The sequence below is a fragment of the Gossypium raimondii genome, chromosome 7, assembly GCF_025698545.1.
Source record: "Gossypium raimondii isolate GPD5lz chromosome 7, ASM2569854v1, whole genome shotgun sequence".
Classification (NCBI taxonomy): Eukaryota; Viridiplantae; Streptophyta; class Magnoliopsida; order Malvales; family Malvaceae; genus Gossypium; species Gossypium raimondii.
This window is the reverse complement of record NC_068571.1, coordinates 44,880,974-44,897,842: the sequence shown is the minus strand read 5'-3', so window position 1 is coordinate 44,897,842 and position 16,869 is coordinate 44,880,974. Positions and strand designations below refer to the sequence as shown.

Genomic DNA, 16,869 nt, shown 5'->3' with positions numbered 1-16,869 from the left:
AATGGTGTCAACAAATGTCATTACTTGAGTTGGTGTCACAAGTCAACTCAATATCAACTCAAGCAAAATAAATATTATAATAAATAATTGCAATGCATTTAATATTCTTAATTTGATATATTTACTTATTTACATATCTTTTTACTCAAAAGTTAAATTATTTTTTATTTTAATTTCGTATTATTGCATATGTGTTTTTTTTTAAGTCAAATCTTCATTAAGGAGAAAATGAAATAAGATGCACAAAAACAAATAGAAAAGGTAAACTAAACCTAAGTCATCATCAGGCTTATTCTATACACCCGAGCCTAAACCCCTCCATAACAGGATTATGCGCACCCTCTGTAAAACATCGAAAATACATGCTGGAGTAGAAACATAAACAGATGGATTCACATGAGATAAGGCTGCCCGTGCAAGCTTATGAGCGGCCTTCTTGGCAGATTATCGAACCCAACAAAATGTGAGATGTTGAAATTGTGTCTGCAACAAGCGACGGTCTTTCAAATGAAACTAAACTATTTTAAACTTGATATGTTATTTTTAAACACACTTGCTAAATAGTTATTTCCACGCACATGTGTTAAAACCTTTAGTATTAATAATAATTATATAAGTGATAAAATCTTGACGTAGGCCATGAATTAAGGGAAAAAATGTCTAGCTGTATGTATGAGAATAATAGCAGGCAGCAGATTATTCTACCATGTAAAGTTTTAACTAATTTCCTATTCCTCTACTGACTCTGAGAGATAAAAGGCTGCAAATATGTCTATTTTTTTGGTCATTTATTTTCTGCCATTCACTTGATTCCTTCTACCTTCAATTATCATTTCTTCATTTTCATTTCCCTTTTTATCCCAAACAAAATCTTCCCCTGACATGCTTTGATTTTTGCATTTTTTTCGTTCTTAAATTCTTTTTCCTTTTTGCATGTCATTATCTGAATAGCATTTTTAATGCAAAGTTTCAGAGTTTCTGTTTTTGCATGATTGATTTTCTTATTATTGGAACAAAAATGGCAGTAGAACTTTGCTCAGACAATTGTGGCATCAGTCCAAGGATTTCATTTTCTCTTGATCTTTGTCATTTCGATGATGTCCCTGTTGAACAACGCCCTTTCCGTTCTAAGCCTTCTTCCTTGAATTCAAGCGTTGATTTTGATTTCGGCGTTGGTGAAACCTTCGAACAAGAAGCGCCCTCCGCCGATGAACTTTTCTCCGACGGTAAAATCCTTCCCACTGACATCAAGAAGAGCAACCCCTCTAAACAAACTGACCACTCTTCTTCACCACCACCGCCGCCATTGCCACCTCAGAAAGCAGCAGAAAGCTCGAAAGAAGAAGAGAAGCAAAGTTCAAAGTCAACTTCATTTTGGGGTTTCAAAAGGAGTAGTAGCTTCAGCTGTGGGAGTGGTTATGGCAGAAGCTTATGTCCTTTACCACTTTTGTCAAGAAGCAATTCAACTGGTTCTACACCAAATGTTAAACACCCTTCGCCCAATAACCCTAAACACATCCATTCACATAAACATGCTGCTGCTAATGCTATTACTAATCCATCTTTCAAGTTTTCCACAAGTTCTCATCAAAAGCCTCCACTGAAGAAGACTGCTTATAAGCCTTATTACGGTAATGGTGTTCATCCTGTTCTCAATGTTCCTTCTGGTAATTTGTTCGGTTTAGGTTCGATCTTCTTCAATGGCAACAAAGCTAAGAACAGCTGCAAGAGGAAATGATATGATCCATACATGGATTTGATCCTTGTTAATTACCCATTTGAGAGAAAAAAATGCAAATAGAGATTGGGGTTAAGAAGACAACAAAAGAAGATGGAAATGTCAATTGGGGGGGGGGGGGGGGCAGGGACCAGGGGTGGAAAGATATAATTCATGGAACCTGCTTTGGGAAAACAAAATGACAGGTACCACTGCTTTCATGGTTGTCACATGTTGGTTTTTTCTTTTTTTTTTCTATAATTTCCTTTTTCCCATTAACTTTTTTCCATGATGTGTTTCTCAAGATTATTAGACCTCATTTTGTTTCTCTTTAGCGCAAGTGCAAGTTTGTTGGTGACTGCTATCCTGGAAATGCTTCTTGATTTTGGGTATATATATTTACTTACTGCTGGACTATAATGTAACTCATATGTTTTACTCATAATTTCCAATTAATTTTAGATAAGCTGTTTGATAGTTTATTATGTGAATTAAGATTTGTTTGTAATGTAAGCTTTTTCAGACACCAATAGTTATGTTTTAATTCATCAGTTCTTATATACGAAAAAGATATAATTGAGCATCTGTGTTGGCAAGCCAAATCATTGATCAAAATGGTTGGTTCTTTTTTAAATGTTGTGTAAATAATTTACTTGTAAGAAGCCAAAAGACATACTCAAATGTACACCTAAGCTTGCCTTTGGTTAGGTGGCAGCACTCGCATTACTTTTTAATTGCCTTTCGTCACCTTATCATATTCCATATGCCTAAGTAAAAATAAAATGAAAAAAATCGAAGATATATGGGAAAAAGAAAAACACCACCACAAATCCAAGAGAAAAATTAGAAATAGAAAAAGAGAGAATCAGTTTATAGAGCCGCACTGGAATTTAAAAAAAGAATAATTATCAACGGGTTTACGAAGTCATCACGTCTTTTTTAATTAAATTTTATTTTAAAATATAATTTTAAAACATTTGAATTTTTAATTCCGATTATGATTTATAATTACACAGTGTACAAAATAATTATCATAGACTATATATGTTAATTATAAATTGGGCTTCCATAATGAACTTAATTCAAGTCCAAATAGTTAGGCCGAAAATGTCCAAATAGCATAACCCAAAAACTAAAAGTACTATAAGTTTGAGCTTTGAGATAACATCTCAAATATTAGTTAATTTTCAAATCATATAAAAAATATTGAAAATAAAGGGAAAAAAAAAACAAAAAATGGTGTTGCATGATGAACAAGAGGCGTAGGCGAAGCGGCCCTCACGTGTGTCCACGTCATCTCCAACGCATTGCAAATCTAATCCAAAATCTCAACGTTTTCATTTTTTAAACACAAAAACAGTCCCTCCGCCATTTTCATTTTCCTTATTTTTTATAAAATAATAATATTTACTCATTTTCTGGATCGAATCTCACGTTTCTTATTTGAGTATAATTTACTTCACAATCAATTTATTCATCACATTTTGAATTTGATTAGATATGAAATAATTTAAATTTTGTTTCTTTTACTATTTAATATGCTTTATACTAAATTATATATTTATATTTAAAATACAATGTAATATTTATTGAATATAATTAATAATTTTAACATTTATTTATATTTACAAGTATATAATATTTTAATATAAGCCAAAACAAATACATAAACTTTAGTTTTCCTTTTACCGAAATAAACATAAATTCTAAATGGGATGAAATATGATAGAAGATAATATTTTAAGAGTTAGCTTACATCAGATAATTAAAATCAATTTATAAAAATAAAAGAAAAGAGTATAATTTACTATTTGAATAGAAAACAACGCAAATCTTTGTCATTATTATATTAATAATGGGTCATTTGGCTTACCAAGTTTGTACAGAAAATGAAATTACAAGAGGATAATTCATTGATGGATTGATATCTCCACCAAGTTTGTTCTTTTGTTGCTAAGCTTTTACTGAGCATAACAAACAGTAACTCCATTGCTGCTCTCTCTCAACTGATTTTCCGAGGCTGTTGTCGTCTTCCAAACAGAAGTCAGATTCCGATTCGCCCTCTCACTCACTCTCAGCTCCGCCTTCCGATTTGGTAAATCCATCTCTCACTTCTCACTCACTGATTCCGCTTTCCAAATGCGCTTCCGTTTTGATCCTTTTTAAATTTTTTTTTTTTTACTTTTTTGATTGGTCGGTTACTTATTTATTTTGTGAATCAGGTAATTCAGGATGCAGGCGTCAACGCATTTAGTCAGAGGGAATTTCGCCATTGAGATTTCAAAAGGGAGAGTATTCCCTTGCTTTGGTGAAGTTAAGCAACGGAGTTTAACTTTGAATCGCAATTTTTGCATCCGAAGTGGTTCCACCTGCAGCGGTTCAAGATCAGGTGACGTTTCGATGGGAGCTGGACTTGTACGTGCCAAAAATGGTATCGAAATCGCAGTTCGCTCTTCGGTCAAAACTCGATCGATCAAAGCTCAAGCCTCTGGTCTCTTTCTCTTTCTCGTTCTCCTTTTCCTTTCACTTTTAAGCTGTGTGTCGTGGTTGAATCTGTTTATTGAATTTATGTTGAATTTTTAGATGAGGAAAATTGCTTAATGAAAGAATTGCATGTTAGTGAAATCGATTTTTTGTTTGGCTAGTGATATAGAATGGCGCGATTTGTTGCTGTTGTTAATTATCTGCTGCTCTTTTTCTTTTTTTTTTCCTTTAACAAAAAGTTATTAATCAAATGTTTCATAATTTTTATTGTATGGTAAAACTTTGGAGGCATTGGATTGATATGTCAATTGTGGACATGATACATGAAAACAGTAAATATAAGGAAATGGAACATGAAAAAAAAACATGAATTCGACATGGATAAGGAGCATCTCATATGTAACTCATATTAGTATCATATTTATATAATTCAAATACGACCATGAAATTGAAAGAAAAAACACGAACAATATGTGTATAAGAATTGTTAAATCTACATCGGGAATTATAAGGAGCATCACGTAAAGGAATGAATCATTAGGTGCTGTTTTGTTGTTAATTGTGCTGCCTGCTTATTTGCTTCTAGGAAAATCAAAGTAAAAGCACGTCGTAAAAATAAAATTGTTTATTTAATTAAAACTAAATGTGACGCATTCAAATTATTATTCTTTATGCAAGAAAACTAATGTATTTTGGTGTTTAAAAGGTTAACATTTTACTTTGGTTATTTAGGAATATTACTTGATTTTGTATCCAAATTTCAAGCTTCCTTTTTTTTTTTTTTTTTTTTGTTTCTAGAAACAAATAGGTGCAAGAACAAATAAGCAATGGATCCTTATTATTATTAAATTTTTCTAAGTGATAGAGCAAATTGTAAACATTTGTTTCATGAGGTTGCTAGTGGCCTTTATATCTTCTATAGCAGCATTGCGATGGTGAATCGGATGAACTTACTTTAATCTTACTGAAATGATTTGCTAAATCTTTTTGTGTCAGTTTAAGTTGAAAAGCACATGTTTTAATACTAAAATTTATTAACTTGCTAAGTTGTGATGGATGTATGCTTGTCAGATGCTTCCTACTATATGTGACACTGATGTGTTAGTGGGTTAGCTTGTTGGAAGAAAGCATTCTTCCTATTCAGATATGTACTGGCCTGTGCATGGATCATTTGCCAAGCATCCGAGTTTTGTAACCATTGCAAAATAAGTTAGTCTTTCTAACCTGCTTTTTTATCCTTACAAATGGCAATTGAAATTATATTGCAGGTGGAGACATTGAGGATTTGACACCATTCAACCCTCAGGCGAAATCTTCTGGGGCAGTTCTGCCATTTGTTGGTGTTGCGTGTTTGGGAGCTATGTTATTTGGTTACCATCTAGGGTATATATCCCAGTTCAACTCAGGAGGAACATGCTCTTGTTTCCTGGTTCTAAACTTGTTGATTTAGTGATTTTAGCATTTCGATTATATACTTAGGCGATTTGTGATTTAGAAACAGATAAACATACTTTACCAATAACAAAGCTTGAGAGAGGTTCTCTGTGGTTCATATATGTAGAGTCCTGAAAATATAAAGCACATTCAACAAGGGATGGTGGTGAATATTTCCAATATTTTGGAAATATTCAAACTATATGACTCCCCCCATTTATTATATTCCAGAAAAAGAAATTTCTTGCGAAAATTTATGCAAAGAATTCTGGATTAATATCTTGGCAGTTGCTTGCTATATTTTTTTGTCACATGGCTTATTTGTTTGCTTGGCTTTTGATTTTTCTACATGCTTCTAATTTCTCTCTCTCCTTTCTATTTCTTTTTCCTTTATTCAGGGTGGTAAATGGTGCTCTTGAGTATCTATCTAAGGATCTGGGGATTCCTGAAAATACTGTCATGCAAGGCATGTATTGTGATCTTCTAATTAATATGCAAATTAAATTTCTACATCTGTTTTTTCATTCTCTCCCCCCCCCCCCCGGTTTGTTCCTAGAATATTTAACTTGTGTATCATGACTCAATAAATAACACGTTTATTGCTTGAAGATTATTTAGTAAAATTTAAGTGGAATAGATGGCACTCAACTGCTCCATGCTATTCATCTGTTGTTGCGTGTTTCATTTATAAAAATGATTTTGCTTCACTTTTAGTCAGTTGAACAATGTCAGATGTTGTTGGATTGCTGTTTTTTCCTTTTTAGATAATTTGTTTATTTTGATTATGTACCCAACTTGTTACGCTTTAAACTGTCTAACTTTTCAAAGAACTAGCCAACTTATTATTATGTTATGGTAATTTGAGTAGGGTGGATTGTCAGCACACTCCTTGCTGGTGCCACTGTTGGTTCATTTACTGGGGGAACGTTGGCAGACAAATTTGGCAGGACTAAGACTTTTCAATTAGATGCTATTCCACTTATCATTGGAGCATTTCTCACGTCTGTGCCATTTCATTTCCTATTAGCTTGTCAACTGTCAGAAGTTTGTTGAAAACTAATGCATTAAAATGCCTTAATTGATTTTAGTGCTACAGCCCAGACGGTCCAGACTATGATAATTGGCCGCTTTCTGGCTGGTATTGGTATTGGCATATCGTCTGCTATAGTTCCTCTTTACATATCTGAGGTAAAATTTTCTGATCTTATTATTTGCTCTAGTTGTCTAGTTTTTGGAACCTTCTGCTGACATTCTTTCAATTGGTCAGATCTCGCCAACTGAAATCCGTGGTGCACTTGGATCTATAAATCAACTTTTTATATGTATTGGGATTCTTGCAGCATTAGTGGCTGGATTACCTTTAGCAGGAAACCCACTGTGGTATGTTATCTTAGCACTCTTATACTTGCATCACATGGATCATTTGCTCCAAACATGGCATTTGGATTGACCCTCAAAGTGGTTTCATCTGGCGCTTCGTCTTCTTCAGCAATTAAGCCATTGAGTTTCTCTTTTGAATGGGGACTGCCACCTCTGTTGGCTTTTCAAAAAAGAGCACTCATAGGAATGGTGCTAATTCCCATGTTCTTTTTTAGTCTCAATAGGTTGCTTGCAATAGCTCTTCTTTCGTTCATACCCAAATTCAACTGTCTAAGTTGGGAATCCACCATTGATTGGTGAATTTTCTACCTAAAATTGCGTTTTAATAATTTGTCTGGAAATTACCGAGCATGCATTCAATCATGCACCTAAAGAGTTTCACCCTTCTAACCTTCGACAAGAGTTTTAGGTAGATATTTCTGAAATTTGAGCTTCAGTTTGGTATAAAAGTGGTGATTCTTAAAATCCTTTCTGTTTTTAGTAGCTATATCTGATAACAAATTTCCCCTTACTAGTACTAAAGACCTTTCTTCCTCTCATTGGCACCTGGTCATGGTTGATTTTATCCCTTTTCTTCTATATTTTTAATTTCCTTTTTCCCCTGCTAAAAGAGCTTGGTGCAAATCTTATCTTCCCCAAAAAAGTTGTACTAAATAAATAAAAGGAAGAAAAAAGCTCCATCTGACCAATAGCTAATTATTTTGGTATGCTTTCTGATCAATATTTATTTTTTGGATCTTTTTCTTTTGTATGGAGATTGAGTGAATAGGTCAGGTAAATGCCTTGATCATTATACATAATATAATGTTGTGCATGATGTGCCAAAATGTTGTTAAGAATTAAGATTTATTTTGCAAGTAAATTTTTGTTTCTGCTTAAGCATTTCCATTACACTATCTTTTTCTGCCTTATTTATGCATTTTCCTATTTAGGTGGAGAACAATGTTTGGCGTTGCTATTGTCCCTGCTATTTTATTGGCTGTAGGAATGGCTTTTTCCCCAGAAAGTCCTCGGTGGCTGTTTCAGGTTTCTTAATGGACTACTTGGTCTCTCTATTTTGTATTTCCGTTCATCTCACTTAGATATATATTTTATACACATAATGACTATTTATTGATTAAACACAAATTTTGCAGCAAGGGAAAATTCCTGAAGCTGAAAAAGCTATAAGAACATTATATGGGAAGGAAAGAGTTGCTGAAGTTATGTATGAGTTAAGAACTGCAGGTCAGGGCTCTACAGAACAAGAAGCAGGATGGTTTGATCTATTTAGCAGCCGTTACTGGAAAGGTATACCTGAATTTTGAAAGGTACCATAAGTGGACATGGTGTATTTTATACTGTGCTGTAAGGCTTATTGATAAAAATTATGCTACTGGACAATATTAAGAAAGATCCGATGGTATACAAAAGATTCGTTAAATTCTTGTATTGCTTTGTCAAACTTATGTACCATGTAGGAGTTGAACTTGAAGGTTCAATATTATCAAAATATGCTTTCATTAGTATTCTCTTTTTGTTTTCAAGAATTGTCACAGTGGTTGCACTAGCCTATCTGATTACAAAATAAAGACACAAATACTTAATGTGCTAGACTTAGGTTTTGTTTTAACCATCAGTTGCCCTTTTCCTTGCAAAATTTTATTTTTGTCTTGATTTGTTGATGATTAACAATGATGAACTCAAAGGTCAAGGATGTAATATAACTCCTTTTGTTTAAACTTGATTTCTTCCTAGTTCTAATTAATATAGCCCATGATTCTTTTGATTTCTGGATCACTACTCACGTGGTTAAAACTGATTATCCTGAGAACCAGACCTTCAAGTATTTTAATTCTTTCTAATGTATAATTGTAATGCCCTTTCTTGACTTTTGTCTTGCTGCAGTTGTGAGTGTTGGAGCTGCACTTTTCTTATTCCAGCAGTTAGCTGGGATCAATGCTGTAGTTTACTATTCTACAGCTGTGTTTCGTAGTGCTGGAATTGCATCTGATGTTGCAGCAAGTGCTCTCGTTGGGGCATCAAATGTCTTTGGTTAGTATTTAATTATTTCCAAAAATATAAATTCTTGGGGAAAATAAAAAGGTTCACATAGGATACTTAACATCCCTCGCTTCTGATATGCTTTTCAGGCTCAGCTATTGCATCCTCTCTGATGGACAGACAAGGGAGAAAAAGTCTTCTGATGACAAGTTTTTCTGGAATGGTAGGTTTATTAAGTTGTAGTAATTCTTTTTCCAAATTAGAGAGTGCGGACTCCGCTGCCAATCTCTTTGAAACTAACTGCATTTGCATTTTGGGCCTTCAGATACATAAACAAGCCGTCTCTCATGTATCTTCACTGCATAAAGTTTCTTTTATTTTGCCCCCTACATTATGATCAAGTTTCTTAAATTGAAACTGATCTTACCTTGATGCAAAGACTTCATCTGAAGTTTTATACTAGAATTGGCAAAATTATACCATGTTGTTAAAGATTGTAACTTCTCTTGCATGCAAAACTCTAGCTAGGTTGTAGGTATGGACTGTGGAAACTCTAGGATAATTATTCTAGATTGTCTAAAAGATGTTTCTAAGTATATTGAGTTACTTTTTCTTTTTTTTCTACTAAATTGTGTTGAAGGATTGAATTGTTGTAATACTCTGTTCATATTCTTCTCTTTCTATGGTTTCAAAACCATGGCTCAGATTATAAAATCATGCTTATTTATTTATGGTCCTCAATATTATTTGCAATGCCTTAGTGGAGTACATTTCTCTTTAACTGGCTTGGAAGTAGTGCACTTTAGCATCTAAGATACTTCACAGGTGGTTTCAGTAAATGAGTAGTTTATGCAAACTATGAATAAAGCAATTAACATTTACTTGCATGTAAAACGACTCCCTCAGCAAGCATTTATTTAGTATCTGGAGCCTATATTTTTCCTTTGATTCATGGATGCTTGAATGGATTGTACTTTTCGCAGACAATAAAAATAGCCCATTCTTTGACTGAAATAGTGATTTTGATGAGCAAGAATACCATCATAACATTTTGTTCGACTTTCCAATGGTTGAATTGTACCCATGTATGGGTGTGATATTTCAATGTGTTTATTATTGGTATTATTTCTTCCAATGTGCTTGGCCCTACATTTTATAATATGGGAACATTAGTTGGTTGAGAGGAAATGCAAAAGTTATTAATTCTGAAAACTTTGTTAGACCTGCTTCTTGGGTCACCATAAGTGGTCCGTATTATTTATTACCCAATTTTCTCATCTGATTCTTAAACTAACGAACTTTTATTTTTCACTGGTCTTATTTTTTTGTCTTCTTTTGGCTCATGAAGGCTGCTTCAATGTTGCTACTTTCTTTGTCATTCACTTGGAAGGTCTTGGCTCCCTATTCTGGCACACTAGCCGTTGTCGGAACTGTTCTGTGAGTTGATGCTTTTTATACAATTAATGAAGCCCATGAAATTTTCTTCTTATTTTGATACCTGCTATTGTTATCTCCTCCTATTGGCTAATAAGATCTAAACCTGGCTTCGATATCTTCTACGCAGCTACGTTTTATCCTTTTCACTTGGTGCTGGGCCTGTGCCTGCTCTTCTTCTGCCAGAGATATTTGCTTCCAGAATTAGAGCTAAAGCAGTGGCTTTATCACTTGGCACGCATTGGGTAAGTCACCATCGAGAACCTGCCCAAAGTTGTTGATATTCATGCATATCCGTAAAAGCAAATTTGTATATGTCGATACTGTGACAGGACCAACTGTTTTTGTTCTTACTTATCTGTGTTACCTGGACTTTTTATTACCATTAAGTATCCATACAGTATATTCATATACATATTTGGACATGAGTAGACGAGCATAATTTCTCCAAAAATATGGAGAAGCTCAGAACAGTAAACTTGAGAATACCCAAAACATAATACCCGCATTCAACACCTCCAAACCGGGTAATATGATTATATATTGTGTTTAAAAGAACATGATCTGAAAATGTTTGGCGTTCAATATCTTTGCATTCTTCTACCAATTGGGTATTTATTGATTCCATCTGCGGCATGTGTTTTTATTCCAACAGATCTCCAACTTTGTCATTGGCCTGTATTTCTTGAGTGTTGTGAACAAGTTTGGGATCAGCTCGGTGTACTTGGGATTCGCTGGTGTGTGCGCTCTTGCTGTCTTGTACATAGCTGGTAACGTTGTGGAAACAAAGGGGCGATCATTGGAAGAAATAGAGCTTGCTCTGAATCCGACGACTTAATTTGTACAATATCCAAAGGTATGCAGAAATAATCTCTGAAGCTGGTTAATGCTCATCTCATGAGCATTCCATTATTTTGCATCTTTTGGTTAAGGCCAGAGAGAGGCAACTAGTTCTAGTGACGTGTACGTATACCTATGTTGCTTGAAATATGGAAAGAAGAGATTTTTGGTAGTTTGAACTCTGTTGGTTTATGAAATGCAAGATGTTGCGTAAGAAAATTAGTCCCATGTACACGCTTTAAGCGTGAAATAATTTTATTAAAAAAAGAAAGAAGATAATGAGATGATCAGGAGAAGGGGAAATTTGAGGTAACTGTTTGTGCAGTTTTCAGAAGCACGGTAGCGGAAGGAGTAGTGGATATAATTTTATTTTTTATGGAAAGAAATAAATTTTAATATGAGCGGCTACCGAGCTTATGGTGTAATGATAAAGGATGATTGAAATCCCTCCCCTAATCAATTAAATAGGTAAGTTCTTTCAAAGAGAAAGGAAAGATGCGTTACTAGAAATGTTGTTTTACAATTACATTCAACGATTACAACTCTCTCTTTGAATATTGGCTAGAGATACTCTTAAAAAAATTTACAATTTCTTTTGACGTTGAATTGAATATTATCGGACAATAACAAAACAGGTTATATTCAGAAAAATTCGTATTTCCATCCAAGTAAACATTTGATGTTCATTAGATTCCAAGTAGAACCTTTTGTTGTGGCTAACACAATCTCCAATTAGGAGAGAAATATTACATATGGGTTGTGCCCCCACAAATTCCAAGGACATTGCTAATTAAATACTGGTTGAGACTATTGGAGTTACAAGTTCCAAAAAGCAACGTCTAGATTTAAAACTCAAGAAAACAGGAGATCCAAGCTCCCATAATAAACACCAAAGTAGCTTAAAGCAGACAATGTTTGTAGTGGAGGAATGATTTAAAAAACTACGACCAACACAGGCTACGACAACATCTCAGACTCCATTAACATGCGGACCTATCCAAAAAAAGAGAATCTAAAACGACAAAACAGAAAATGTCAAGATGAGCACAAAGGGAATTACATGACCTTCTTGCCTTCTTCGTCACTAGGGTCACGTAGGGTTCCAAGCATCCAATCCATCCAAATGGTGTAATGGCCATAGTTATGGCGATACGTAGTGTGGTGAATAGTGTGGTACCCAGCACCCATCACAGGCCATAGTTTGCCATGGATGCAATCGTGAATGTTTGCCGTCCAGACGGCCTCGAGGAACAGCAGTCCGACATGTGTTGTAAAATGAGTTGGTATAATGAAGAGTGCTATCACATGAGGTACTGCCTGCAGTATTCCGTCCACTGGGTGAAAAGCCAAACCTGAAATAGCAAATTGTTTTCACCCATATCAAACAGCAAATTGTTAATCACTATCACCTACTTGCTTCAGTCCATATAAATCAAAAAGAAAAGAAAAAAATAAGAGGGGGGTAGGGGGAGCAACAGTACTATTTTGAGGTAAAATCATTTATAATACATGTTACTTAGCCTCCAGTGTGATAGTCAGATACGGGTATGTGTCTAACATGGGCATGAATCTATTACTGACATCCTTACAGTTGCCACCAGGGTGAATCTTCTCCATCACCTTTGTCAAGGAATACGCCAAATCATTTTCTCTAAATTATTTTGAACTGACATAGATCCACTACCAGAAATGAAAGCATCAAATTCTATGTATCCCCAATCTCAGAACTAAATAACACAGTAGGCACCCAAAGATACAAGCTTTTACAGAACACCACTGGCCATTAAGACATGAATGGTCTGCTTTCCGTATCTCAAATATGTAGGCAGTCCATACTAACATGGATTAATTAATGTGACATCGATACTATAGCAGCAAAACAGACCTTACATGAAATAATTCTATTTACCATATAACTATAATTCTGAAATCCACAAGTATCAAAGATTTTGTTAAGGTATGCACTCCCACAGGAAATCAGAAACAATCGGCACTAAATCTAGAGTAACTTGTGGCACACATCTTTAAGTTTCAGACTAATGATTAATCTTATATCTAATTCAAGGCACCGTTGGGCTAAAACAGGTCAATTATGGATTCTCTCTTACTTAAATATGTCAAATATTGTGTTCTATAGCTATCAGCCAAAATGTGTTTAGGCAGTGGAAGCAACTATAAACCAAGTGAAGTACACATATAAGAAACTTACCAGCAAATGGAGAAAGTGTATTCTGCTTGTTGTAGATGTGATGAGTTGCATGAAGGTACTTGTATAATGGTTTTATATCATGCAATTCTCTGTGCATCCAGTAAATCCCAAACTCCACAAATACGAGATAAAGAGACAAATATAGTAAGTGTGGAAGCCAGCCGACCTCACTTACTCTATCATAACATTTTGTCCAGCCATTTTCAATCATGTATTCGGAAAGAGATGGAAGAGCACAGTACCATGGCATGGCCTTCATAGCAACATAAATTTGCAATAGCATGGCTTTATTTGTGGGGATAGCATCTGCAACAAGTGCATTGATGATATAATAAGTAAATGCTCCTACACTAACATAGTTTACAACTAACCTAGGTGTAGTGTGTTGTTTGGACCCTAATAGCTTTTGAGATTATGTAATCCATATAGATAGGATAAGAGTAAGATTCTTTTAGGCTCATAATATTCTCGACAATGATCATAATACAATCGATCCATATTTCATCATTGATTCAACTCCCAAATTGAAAAATCAGTGATGAAATTCCAGATTCAAAACAATCTCAAATAAAAACAACAGCTAGAATGAAAACGATTTAAGATCAACACCAAACCATAAAAAATTAAACCCAACCCAGATTTAAAATCACAAAAGAATACCTTTGGGAACATAGACATTGCGTTTCAAGTAGTAAATATAGAAACACCAAAGGAAACCAGAGATGAGGTAAAGCAAAGTCCCAGCAAGGTAGTTTCGTAGCCATGTCTGCAAGAAATGGGGAAGAGGGTACCATAGATTTGTAGGCAAAAGGTATCCCAAAACAATGTGATTGTACCAAGTGGTTTCATCCAAGAACTGCTGCAAATACTCGTCTCCCATTGGTGTGCAACCGAACACAACCGGCGATGATCAATCACCGGAGCAACAACAGATTTATACCCAGGAAAGAAGACGTCAAGACAAATAACAAGGGGGGAGGGGGGAAGGGATTTTCTTTGGTTTCTGGATCAAAAAGAAAAACTGAAATTAAAAGATTTGTGTGAGGTTTGATGTCAGAAACAATCTGTATATATAGCTAATCTTTATTAAGTTCTTATTAGCTGGATTGTCAGTTAAAAAATGGCCCATACGACTCTGTCAAGTGCATTGTTTCCTACTCATGTACTATATAATAAAAGTGCGTAGGACGGCGTGATGTGATTAAGCAGGCTGCGTAATAGGTCCGGACAGACATCGCCTCATCTTGTCAACATTCCTCGCTGAAATTGTTCCACATAATACCCCCCAACTTTAATTATTTAGGCTGGGATTTATTTCCCTTTCAATTTTGATTTTAACTAAATTAGTCCTTCTCTGGACCAATTTTATCTTCTTCTTTTTTTTTTTTTTAATGTGAGTTAAGAATAATTAATCATACTATTAATATTTTTAGTCAATTTTACATCAATTTGATAGATAAATTCTTTTTGAAGATTTTAGAATTTTTAAAATTTTATACATTTTTCGATATTCTTTTTAGAATCAAGACCAAATTGACATGATATATATATATCTATATATATATATATATATATATATATTAAGGAATTAATTTATTATTATATCAATCAAAATTATGTATAATAGATGAAAAATATTAATTGTTGGAATACCATGTAATGGCCTGATAGTCAAGGGTGTTCATCGCCCCAAGTGTGATCTAGGATTGAGTCACGCTACCCGTGTTTGTTGTTCGGGCTTTACCCTGATATTGTAATTCACTAATTCACCAAAAAAAAATATTAATTGTTGTGATTAGTGTTGTATTCACTTTACAACCACAAAAGTATCAAAATTATACATAGATTTTGATACAATGCGTAATGTTGTATAAGAATTTTCATGTTATGCGATTTTATACATAATATTTTGGTTTGATCCAATTTTTATAGATCATTAACAATATTATTGAATTAGCATTATTTTACATTGATATATTACATACGAGAACAAGTATATTAATTGAATATGAAAATAAATATATGTATTTATTTCTTTAAATGTAATTGAATCAAAATCAAAATTTCATATATATAATTATACCAAATTAAAATTCATATATCGAATTATACATTAAACCAAAATTCATTTATCCCTTCCCATTATTGTATGGGTGGAGTAAACCACCCAAAATTTGATTTCAAATTATATTTATGTTTTAAAATTTTGAATTCTTATTGTAATAGGTCAATTTTGGCCTGGTTAAAAAATCAAATAAAAACTAAATAATGACAAAAATGTCCAGTCCATTTACACAGCCCAAAATGTCTATTAACCCAAATCTAATCCAGCCCGCTAGCCTAAAATACAAAACAAAAGCAGAAAGAACCCTAGCGGCAGCCTTCTTACTCCTTACCTTAGCGCCAAAAGAACTGCTTCCACGCGACGCAGCATAAAGACCCCACATGTCGCGCACGTCGCCCTCGTACAACTCACGTACTCTAATCCAGTACCTACCTACAGCAAAATCACGAACCACGAACAGCAAACGGCAGCAAAAATTACGACAAAAGGGAAGGAGTTTTCGAGAGTTATTTTTCTTTATCTTTTTGGCTATATAAAGCCAGATAAATTTGTAAAGAGGGTTAGATAAATGTGGGATTGAAAAATATTAAGAAAGAGACAAAAATAAAGAATCAGAAAAAATAAATTTTTGAAGGTGATCAGTTTGTTCCATTTTTTTCCTTTTCTTTTTACTGTTTTTTTATTTTCCAACTTGTTTTTTTAAAACAAATAAACGAAGTGGAAGAGTAGAGGTTCTTACCAGTGGTGGCACACCATCGATGCCCTTGCTACGCTTCGTCCAAATCGAAGTTGAAAAGGGGGGAAAGATTTCGGTGAGGAATAAAGAAGAGGAGGAAACAGTCCCTGTGGCTGCTGTTGCTGCAAAGGGGAATTGGGTTTTGACTAGGGTTTGAAATGGGATTTATTTGGTTTAAAAAACGGCGTCGTATTAGTGTGATCCAATAGCCCGCGTGACCCGACCCAAAAACCTAATCAGATCCGCCCGTTTTAAGCATTAATGGGCTATTATGTTTTTAATCCTTTTCATTTTTCCATCATTTCAAAACCATGGTTTTTGTTTTCAATTTTTTTCAGGAAATATTGAAATTGTTTCATTTTAATCCAATGTTGTGCAGCGTTTTGAAAGCGGGATTAATTTCCCTTTAGGCCTTCCTCCTGTTGTGCGCGTTATGATTTGGTTTCTTTTTGTGTTTTCCATTTTTTAATTCAGCCCCCAAACTCCGTTTATTTTCAATTTAATCTTTAATCTGTCTTTTTTGGTTTTTAAGTATTTTAATATATTATTAATACTGTTATATTGCCACATTATTATTGTATTATTAT

At 34.2% G+C, this 16,869-nt stretch overlaps 3 protein-coding genes across 4 annotated transcripts; 2 read left to right on the top strand and 1 right to left on the bottom strand.

Moving 5' to 3' along the window:
- The first annotated feature begins 696 nt into the window (after positions 1-696).
- Positions 697-2,199, top strand: LOC105788574 (uncharacterized). Its single transcript, XM_012615523.2, has one exon. It carries the CDS (start codon positions 989-991, stop codon positions 1,736-1,738), a length of 750 nt encoding a protein of 249 aa, XP_012470977.1. The 5' UTR covers positions 697-988; the 3' UTR covers positions 1,739-2,199.
- A 1,396-nt stretch (positions 2,200-3,595) lies between these two features.
- Positions 3,596-11,491, top strand: LOC105788582 (plastidic glucose transporter 4). Of its 2 annotated transcripts, none has more exons than XM_052634030.1 (14): positions 3,596-3,812; positions 3,949-4,208; positions 5,470-5,584; positions 6,034-6,101; positions 6,504-6,636; positions 6,724-6,823; positions 6,903-7,015; positions 7,948-8,041; positions 8,152-8,305; positions 8,903-9,049; positions 9,148-9,221; positions 10,347-10,435; positions 10,563-10,677; positions 11,088-11,491. In XM_052634030.1, exons 2-14 carry the CDS (start codon positions 3,950-3,952, stop codon positions 11,268-11,270), a joined length of 1,644 nt encoding a protein of 547 aa, XP_052489990.1. In that variant the 5' UTR covers positions 3,596-3,812; position 3,949; the 3' UTR covers positions 11,271-11,491. The 2 variants fall into 2 exon arrangements, with proteins under 2 accessions (XP_052489990.1, XP_012470989.1); XM_012615535.2 differs by having other exon boundaries at positions 3,940-4,208.
- A 417-nt stretch (positions 11,492-11,908) lies between these two features.
- LOC105788590 (delta(7)-sterol-C5(6)-desaturase) lies at positions 11,909-14,630 on the bottom strand. The gene is made up of 3 exons (XM_012615545.2): positions 14,142-14,630; positions 13,482-13,787; positions 11,909-12,624 (listed from the first exon to the last, which is right to left on the bottom strand). The coding sequence occupies exons 1-3, from the start codon at positions 14,359-14,361 to the stop codon at positions 12,329-12,331; spliced, it is 822 nt and encodes a 273-aa protein (XP_012470999.1). The 5' UTR covers positions 14,362-14,630; the 3' UTR covers positions 11,909-12,328.
- Between the last annotated feature and the right edge of the window lie 2,239 nt (positions 14,631-16,869).